The sequence below is a fragment of the Schistocerca americana genome, chromosome 1, assembly GCF_021461395.2.
Source record: "Schistocerca americana isolate TAMUIC-IGC-003095 chromosome 1, iqSchAmer2.1, whole genome shotgun sequence".
In the NCBI taxonomy this organism is placed as follows: Eukaryota; Metazoa; Arthropoda; class Insecta; order Orthoptera; family Acrididae; genus Schistocerca; species Schistocerca americana.
This window is the reverse complement of record NC_060119.1, coordinates 929,257,088-929,266,389: the sequence shown is the minus strand read 5'-3', so window position 1 is coordinate 929,266,389 and position 9,302 is coordinate 929,257,088. Positions and strand designations below refer to the sequence as shown.

General features: G+C 41.5%; 1 protein-coding gene across 1 annotated transcript in view; it reads left to right on the top strand.

The window, feature by feature from the left end:
- The first annotated feature begins 1,408 nt into the window (after positions 1–1,408).
- Positions 1,409–9,302, top strand: part of LOC124615344 (amyloid protein-binding protein 2) — a 133,691-nt gene continuing 125,797 nt past the window's right edge. Inside the window, exons 1-4 of the mRNA XM_047143154.1 lie at positions 1,409–1,536; positions 1,750–2,007; positions 2,146–2,259; positions 2,346–2,469. Of these exons, the coding sequence (XP_046999110.1) occupies positions 1,840–2,007; positions 2,146–2,259; positions 2,346–2,469 (406 nt within the window). The 5' untranslated portion in view covers positions 1,409–1,536; positions 1,750–1,839. The remainder of the gene's footprint in view (positions 1,537–1,749; positions 2,008–2,145; positions 2,260–2,345; positions 2,470–9,302) is intronic.

Genomic DNA, 9,302 nt, shown 5'->3' with positions numbered 1-9,302 from the left:
TCTGGTGTACGTTTCATGTGGTACCCAACTGCCCCATCCTTGAATTTCGTCACCACATCAAACATGTCACCATGGATGGTCAGATAATGTTAACTGATTTCTAAGTATCCTCTTATCAGCATTAAGGTAACAACTACGTGGCAAACTTCTTAAAGCTTATGAATATGAGTGTAGACATTCCTAACATTTGGTGTATTTTTTGCTGGCGTTGTTTGCAGTAATAGGCTACTCATCATTTTACGTAGTAATTAATAAGAACATCTAGAAGCAGTATTTAAACTGTTTGTGATCTGTAAAATCTAATGTCCATCACTTCAGTGTGGTGAATCCCTGTCTTGTTCTTATTATTTTACATTGCCAACGCCAGCATTGTATGGTCTCTAAGAAAATGAGGCTGTTTATACAAAAAATTGGTTTCATCCTTTACATGGCTGCTGCTTCTTTGGCTCAGCCACATAATACTGTTATACTTCATATTATAATTTGTTATGAATACCCATCTCTCCCTGTAGAGATCACTGTTTATAAATGAGCACATCCTATTCTGTTCTACCCATGAGTGAAGACATGGTACACAGAGTTAAGCCAAAAGGTAAGCCTATTTGAAGTACCTTAAATGATATGCTTCTTTTGTAAAATTTGTACAGGTCTCCAATAATGAAGTACTGCATTTGTGAAACACAGTTTATAATTTTCTAATATGGAAATAATAAAATTCATGAGGTACTTTTGTCCTCCTCTTTTATGCTGCGTATTTATAGTTGGACAAGTAAATTATGAGAGCTTGTGTAGATTGTACAACAGCTTTGTAACAATTAAAGGAATATAATCTTCATCAAATAATCTAGTTTAATGCAATTTTAAGTTTATTTATTAATCTTCATTTTGTTTCTTAACGATGCAATTCCTGAAAAAAGTACCACTTTTAGCTGGGAAATATAAAAGTCAAAAAGTGAGCGGTTTGACTCAAGGAAAAAAGACTATAAAAGTGCAAACACAAAATAGTTTTTAATAAACAATATCCTAGAGTCTTTTTGGACTTTTATCCGCCAGGCGTTTGAGCAAACTTAACACAAGGAACACGCTGGAAAATCCAATTTTCTAGTTAAAGGATGCATGAATAAAAAGTTGCGTATAGCACAAACACAAGGGACTTTGAAAACCTTTACATTGGATTACAATAGATTCAGATCTCGTTCCACAGACCCAAAAAGTGAGATGATTCTCGTGGGTGTGGAACATGTCATACCCACTGGAATACTCAAGATCCTAAGGATTTTATGATGGATGGTACCTCTTTGGGAGACGTGTCATTTCCATTTTACTGAAGTTATTTTTAAAGACTGCTCTCAGATACTTCATTGCACTGTTCACCGAACTAGATTAAAAAAAAGATTTAAGTTAAATTGCGTTATGAAAGCAGTGTTCGTTTTCTCGATAATACTAAAACGAATTAAACAGCTTCAGTGTTGCCCGCTAAAGAGAACATGTACAATTGTTATGAATATAGTGATATATTCTTTGTTGCTAGAACTCGTAAGTATTTCCATTTCCTTGTTTACAGAGGAATGAAGAAAACGTTTTGCCATATGATTATTGCAGTGTATTTGCTTATTTCGCATCTCATCGTGTGAATCAATAGTTTCGATGTAAAATTTTCACCAAACAACAGTGTCCTTGCGCTGTTTTAACTGCATCCATTTGCGGACAATAAAGAACAGTCAGAGATCTTGCTTGACTTGTTTTCAGTTTCGTCTGGTTGATGTCAGTGATGGCCATCAGCTGTGGGTCTGGATGTTGAATTCTGTGTTGATAGGCGTCCGTCGATGTAGGTAAACAATGGCCGCAGAAAATGTAGGGGATTCAGCCGCAGACAAGCGACACGTTTATAAGACAGCTGAATCGCTTTATAAACTCGGTGTAGCTGCTGTTGTAAATAATTATTCTACTTTTAAAGATGAAATACGTTCATTGCCTGCCAGCCTTCTGTTTGATTTATATTACAAGGTATGTATGATTATATCGTACCAACAGTTACCCATTACTCCAAACTGAATGACAGATCGTTTTAGGCGTAATATGTATTGTGCCTTCTGTAGGCAATGATGAATTGTGGCCAGTAATTTGGCTTTTTTTGTTACACAGTTATACCAAGATCAAACACTCTGTTTACTGAATCTCGAGTTCACGGATATCGATGTGTTTTCAACAATGTTAAAAGTTTCGAATAAAAGACTGCAGCTGCTAAGAAGTTTCCAGGTGGGTGCCTGTTATTATTATAATGTTCCTTGACGAAAAATGTTTTTGTTTTGTGGATAACTTACAAAGTAATTGGCATTTTGCAGGCTCTGATGGACCACAGTAGGAGGATTACAAAAGACTTAACTGCTGCTTATATCCGTAAATGTAACAGTGTCCAGTTAGATCCTTCATCTCGAGAAAATGTGATTGATCTAGGTCTCAGATTAGGTATGTATTTGTTTACATTATTCTGCTACTAGTTTGTACTGGGATGTTTTACTTTCATCAAGGTGATAGAATCATAAGGACTAAAACTTAAAGAAATCTAGATAGCAAGCTGATTGGGTACAATGCTCTGTCTTGTTGCGTAAAAGGGGTTGTTGCACGTTTTGGAGCTGTGTTGCTGGAGACTGTAACTCGTGTCTTATAGACACAGGTTTCTTTGATACTTAGAAAGTTTGAATGTTGCGTCGTTGATAATGGAGTATGTCAATAATTATGCTCTTGGAGACTTAACAAATTTTGTAATTTGCTTTTCAGTTACAGTGCTACGTTTATGGAAACTTTTGTTCCTAGATAATTTTCTTCCTGTATGTAAATTTTAATGATTTTATAATACCTGTTTTGGGGGGCAAGGGATTGAAGTTTGCATTTTAACAAAAGGGAAAGGGCTCCTCACTGTGTGTATTAACCAAGGTGTAGGCCTACCCAAACCAATTGTATAAATATGCAATATTTAACTTGAACGCTCACAAATGGGGGGGGATGGAGGAAAAATGAAAATAATTCCTGTATGATGGCTACCATATGTAGTCATTGTAGAATTTAAGGACTTAGAGAACTTGACAAATGGTTTTAATTGATTAGGGTGATGTAAGAGAATTTTGTGCTTTGTTTTCATGTTTTAAAATGTGTGGACACACCAGTATTAGCCTAGTTTGAGACAAAGATTTTACAAGTGTCAGGTGTTACATCTGTCGCTTAAGCAAGTGACAACCACTGCAGTTTGGTGTGGGGGGGGGGAGGGGGGGGGGGAGATATCCGAGATACTGATGGTTGGTCATTGTTGATTTCATTTCTATGTAAAGTGTCACTGATCTTCATTGAACACTCGCGTGTAACTAGACTAAAATAAGCGCATTACTGATAAATGGCTATTTGTTTTCAAGCTTTATCGGATTGAACAAAATTACTGAGTGATCAATAGCTTGACCTTCGATACCTATTGCTAGTTGCAATTATCAAGAGCTGAAGGATGTATCATTGTACACTTGAATTATATCATATGTGTGTGACTTCATCAAAGAAGTGTTTAACCTTGAAGCTGTAATACATTGAATTAATTGCTTTTATTTATGAAACATTTTGGTATAATTGGGTTATTCCATGTCAAGTGTCAAAACAGTCTGAGGTTGCCCTTCAGTTTGTGCAGAATGTACCTAAGGGGACTGTGTGAAATTATTTATGAAGTTCCAGGCTCCATGTGTTTCCTAATATAAATACTAGACCTGTTTTTTCACAAGGCCACTTATCTTTTGGACAGTAAAATTGTGAAAATATTCTCAAATTTGCAGACCATTGTTCCTGAACTAATATGTCTTGGATTATGCAAATTGCCTTTCTGACAGAGCTTTTTGCATAGCATATAGAAATATCATAAATGAAGATCAGATTGTGAATACAAGATTAGACTGATTACAGTGTACAGAGGAATTTAAGCAGTTATTCTTTTCTCACACCATATGGAAATAGAGTGCAAAGAAGCCCTAGTGAGAGACAAGGAGAAGTATCCTCTGCCATGACCTTTGCACTTTGCAGAGAATGCATATATATGCACCAGGTGGGTCAGGAAGCAATGATTATGCAAAGTCTCTCTTCAAATTATCTGCAAATTTTGTTGCGACAATTTTCCCTTAGTTTAACAAGAAAAAGGATTTGAATAAAATGTACTAGATACATATTCGTTTTTGAGTGCATAATTTGTTTGTTCGCCAAAAAATTAACCGAATGTGAACCAAACAGTGGAAACTCGAGCCTGGAATATCAACAACATAAGGAATATTATAGATTGCTACTCACTGTAAAGATGACACGTTGAGGTGCAGACAGGCACAAGAGAAAGAATGTTATGCATTTAGCTTTCAGCCAAAGTCTTCCTCAGAAAATTTAACACACACATACACATTTCATTCAAACAAGCAAGCAAACACCTCTCATGACCTGATTGCCATTCCCAGCCGCTGGGACCTGAATGCAACTGTAACAGGGAAGAAAAGTAGCAATGTGGAGTGTGGTCGGAGGCGAAGGGGTGGCAGGGTATGGGTGTGGGAGAGAAGGGCACTGTGTGTAGCGGAATGTGCAGTGACTGTATGGAGGTGCGATGAGAAGTCTGCCACCAGGTGCAGTGACGGGAGGCTGTTTATTACAAGGAGTTGGGGGAGAGGGGGGGAGGAGATGGAGTGGAAAAGAAGAGGAGTGGGGAAGGGAAAGGTGGGCAGGTATGTTGGCAGAAGCCACCCCCCCTGGTCCTATCACCTCCTTTCTATTCACGTCCCCTCACCTTCATTGTGTAGTACCCTCTGCCAATGCACCTGCCCATATTTCCCAGTCCCTTCTCCTCTCCTGTTGCTGCATTTGGTGATAGTCTTTTCGTGCCTCTATCTAATCCCTGCACACTCCGCCAGACACCACACTCCCCCCCCCCCCCCCCCCCCCCCCTCTCCCATATCCTGATATTGCTGCTTTTGCTCCATGTGACAGTTGGGTTATAGTCCGAGCTGCCAGAGATGGAGGTCATTGTACATGTGGTGTGATTGCTTATGTGAATGAATATGTGTGTGTTTCCTTTTCTGAAGAAGGCTTTTGCCGAAAGCTGAATGTGTAACAAGTCTTTCTGTTGTACCTCTGCGTAACTCAATGTGCCATCTTTACGGTGAGCAGCAATCTATAATTTTCCTTATATTGTCAATTATGAACAGTCGCACAGATCCAGTTGCTGTGTTATCAGGCTCTCAGTTCACCATAAGTACTGAATGTATGAAATTGTGGCTGTATTGTACACCATGTATCATAAAATTGAGACAAGTCAGAGGTGTCATCAAAGAACATCAGGTGAAGTGGTGCACACCAGAATTTAATATTGTAAAAAGCTGTCCTGTTGAACATCTGTAGAGTGGCTGACTGAACTGATGCTGAATTATGTGGGGGGGGGGGGGGGGGGGGGGGAGGGAATCCTTCATACAAACCTATGAAGACCATGAGCAAGAGCGTGAGATTAGCAAAGTATGAGAGAAGATCCTGTCAGAGTTGTATACGATGCACTTGTAGAAAAGTTTGTGCGAGGGTTGGAACTTAAATAGTGGAAACTATTTATTCACAACCGATACAAAAGAGTTACATATTTGCACCTGTTACTGTCCTTCGAAGTAGTCACTAGCATTGTGTAGAACCCGTTGCCAGCAATCTGGAAGGCTTAGTATTACCGTTAGCAGAGCCTGTTCTGTTGATGGTGTGAATGGAGCAATCTACTGCCTGTCGAATCTCAGGAACAGTTCTGAAGCGAATGCTACAAATTGGTTCCTTCATCTTTGGAATCAAATCAAAGTCACAAGGACTTAGGTCTGGGGAGTATGGTGGATGGGAGAGTGCTTCCCAGTCCCATCGATCGATCAGAGAAACCACAGCTTGCACTGTATGTGCCTCCGCATTGTCATGCAAAATGATGGGTGGGTTGCGCAGATAATGTCGCCGCTTCTTTCACAAAGCTGGTCACAAATGATGCTCCAAAAAAGAACAGTAATACTGTGCATTGACGGTCTGCCGTGGAGGAACATAATGCATTAGGATAACACCATTGCAGTCGTACACGAGAATCACCATAACTTTAGACTGCTCCATTCACACCATCAACAGAACAGGCTCTGCTAATGGTATACTATGCCTTCTACATCACTGGCAACAGGTTCTACACAATGCTGGTGACTACTTTGAAGGGCAGTAACAGGTGCAAACATGTAACTCTTTTGTACCAGTTGTGAATAAATAGTTGCCACTATTTAAGTTCCAACCCTCGTGTTTAGATGGCAGGAAGATGAATCAATCCCAGTATTAGCTAATACAAATGACAAAACAGGATAGTACACACGAGGAAATTCCCATTGCTGAGGCACCAAACACTAGGAAAATACAACCACACAAGTGTTTACTGTGGTGAAGAACTGTCACACCTGTTTATGCCCAGAAGACACCACTATACAGCAGTATTTCTGAAATATGTTTAATTTAGGAAGTATATATACATATTGTCAAAGACTTACACACATATTGTAGAACAATATTTGTGTCAATCAAATTAGGGCATTGTGTAACATGACGAATGATAAACTTTAAGAAACACTTCAGTATACTATTCTTTACCTCTTTAAGTTTTAATCAGAAGTGTCCTTATCCATTACACATTTTGCTTTGAAATGTCAATTTGGAAAAACAAAGTATTAATTTTTGTTGGACAGTTCATCGTAATGTTATGGCACTGTCTGAAGATACCACATTGAGAGCAGCCTGAAATGCTATGACGTCAGAAGTGGCAGGAAATCTCTAAAGAACAGCAGTTGCAGGTGCATGTTCGGTGCAAGGTGTTGGTGTCATATCTTCATGTTCCTCCTTGGAAGGTGACAATAAAGCATTATCATTCTCTTCTGCACCGTCAGCAGAAATGATGATTGACTCTTCAGGAGTACAGCTGTTGTCTGAGTGCTTCTATTCTTCCATTCTCAGGGCACCAACTTGGTGCCTGTGGAAGAGCAGCATGAGAAACAGAAGTTTTGTCACCTAAGTTCAGATGTTGGGTCATCAGTTTATTCTTCAGTTTCAGTGGCATTATCAGTTGCTGTCCAGGCCTTCTGAAAACAGTTAGTTATATTGCCTGTTGTAACTTCATCCCAAGCAGCAGACATGTTACAGATAGCTGGCAGTACATTCTATTGTCAGGCTGTTTCTTGCAGTTTGATTGCATTGATGGTAGCCATAAGTAGTCAGTGTCTGTAATTGTGCTTCATTGAGGATATTATTCCTTGATTCAATGGTTGCAGATGGCTCTTGATGTTAGTTGGTAAGAAGACGATGTTAGGAAGTTCCAGGTCATCAAACAGATGTATTGAGCAGTGGCCCAAAGTTAGCAAAATATCTCTCTTCATTGCAGCCATTTGTTATGGAACCTTCAAGAGTCAGCCACAGAGGAGATATTTGGTCATCCAAGCCTTTTTTTGTTATTCTCGTAGTGGCATGGGAGGTTGAATTGGTTGACATTTCTAAAACAATGTGGATTTCTGTACTTTCCCGTCACTAATGGCTTGAACGTCTCAGAACCATCTGAATTACTACACAAGACCACCATCAGTCTCTCATTGCTGCATTTTTCTCCATGACATTTTTTGCCCTTGATGTTTAATGCTTTTTCAGACATCAAGGTATAGAAAATGTTGGTTTCATCCATATCAAACACGTCTCTTGGGTGATACAAATGAGAGAGCTTGGATTGAAATTCCCACACTCACTCATTGGCATATCTTCCTCGTTTTCTATTTGTGCCTCCACACAGATAGTGACTGCACGGATTTTATACCTCTTGCCATATGCCACAGCCAGCGCTCAGAAAACAGAAATGCGGAAATTTCATTTTTCTGTATGATATCACAAGGCTTTTGTGGAAGCATGGAGCTGAACAGTGGAATTTGTAGTCAGTGCATGGGTTGGAACCAATCAGTGACTTCTCCACTTCTTTGTGTTTGGCTGGCCTCATGCAGTTGCTATTGTGGCTAAATGAACAGCTTTGGAGACTTGCCTCTATTTTCTGCCTTGATCTTATTATTGACGAGATGGTAGATTCGGGGTCTGAAAGCATTCTGCAACTTGTGTTTGTTTTCTCTCTACTGTTGACCATATGTAAGATATGTGATATCGGGGCGGACGTTTCGCAGATGAAACGTCAACATGTATCGGGTCGCTCTGCGGCCGAGTCTTTTAAAAAGAAAGGTACTGTCTCTGGTTCTGGTTCTCCTGCCCTTTCCCCCTTGGCCACTCCCTGGGAGGAAGGACAGGCCCGCCGGCTTGGGGCGAAGTACATCCCCCGCTATTTAGTCTGTTCTTGGACCGATGGGGGGATGTTCGCCACCTACAAGCCCATGTTCTTTGTCCAGCACATCGAGGACATCTTCGGGGAAATCGAGGCTCTCAGTAAAATGCGTTCGGGGTCCATTCTTATAAAGACCACCTCCGCCACCCAGTCGGCGGCGCTCCAGGCGTGCGACCGACTAGGGGACATTCCAGTGTCCATTGTCCCGCATCTGGCACTGAATAGGACGCAGGGGGTTGTTTTTCATCGGGACCTCCTGCTGCAATCTGATGAGGAGCTCAGGGCCAACCTGGAGCGCTGAGGCGTGCATTTCGTCCGGTGCGTCCAGCGCGGCCCCAAAGACCGTCGCATCGACACCGGGGCCTTTATCCTTGCCTTCGAGGGGGACGTTCTCCTGGAGAAGGTAAAGGTGATGTGCTACCAGTGCGACGTGCGCTGCTTTCGGTGTTTGCGCTTTGGGCACATGTCGTCACGGTGTGAGGCTGAGCCCCTTTGTGGCGATTGTGGACGTCCTCTTCGTGAGGAACATACTTGCACCCCACCACCTCGGTGCGTCAATTGTCCTGGCATCCACTCGCCTAGATCTTTAGACTGCCCCACGTATCAGATGGAGAAGAAGATTCAAGAATTAAAAACTTTGGATCGCCTGTCTTATTCTGAGGCCAGGAAGAAGTATGACCGCCTCCATCCCGTGACATTGACAACTTCGTTTGCCTCAGTCGTGTCCACTCCTTCCACAGTATGCTCACCCGTATCCTGTCCCCCCTCCATCTCCTCACCCCATCCGGGGTCTGTGCCTCCGCCTCCGAAATCCCTCCCTTCCAAATCCTCCTCCCTCGCGGCCCCTGCCCCCTCTGCCCCAGGGGCCACCCTTCCTCCTCCTCCCCCTCCGCCGCCTGAGAAGTGATCCTCTTCTCAGGCGTCCATC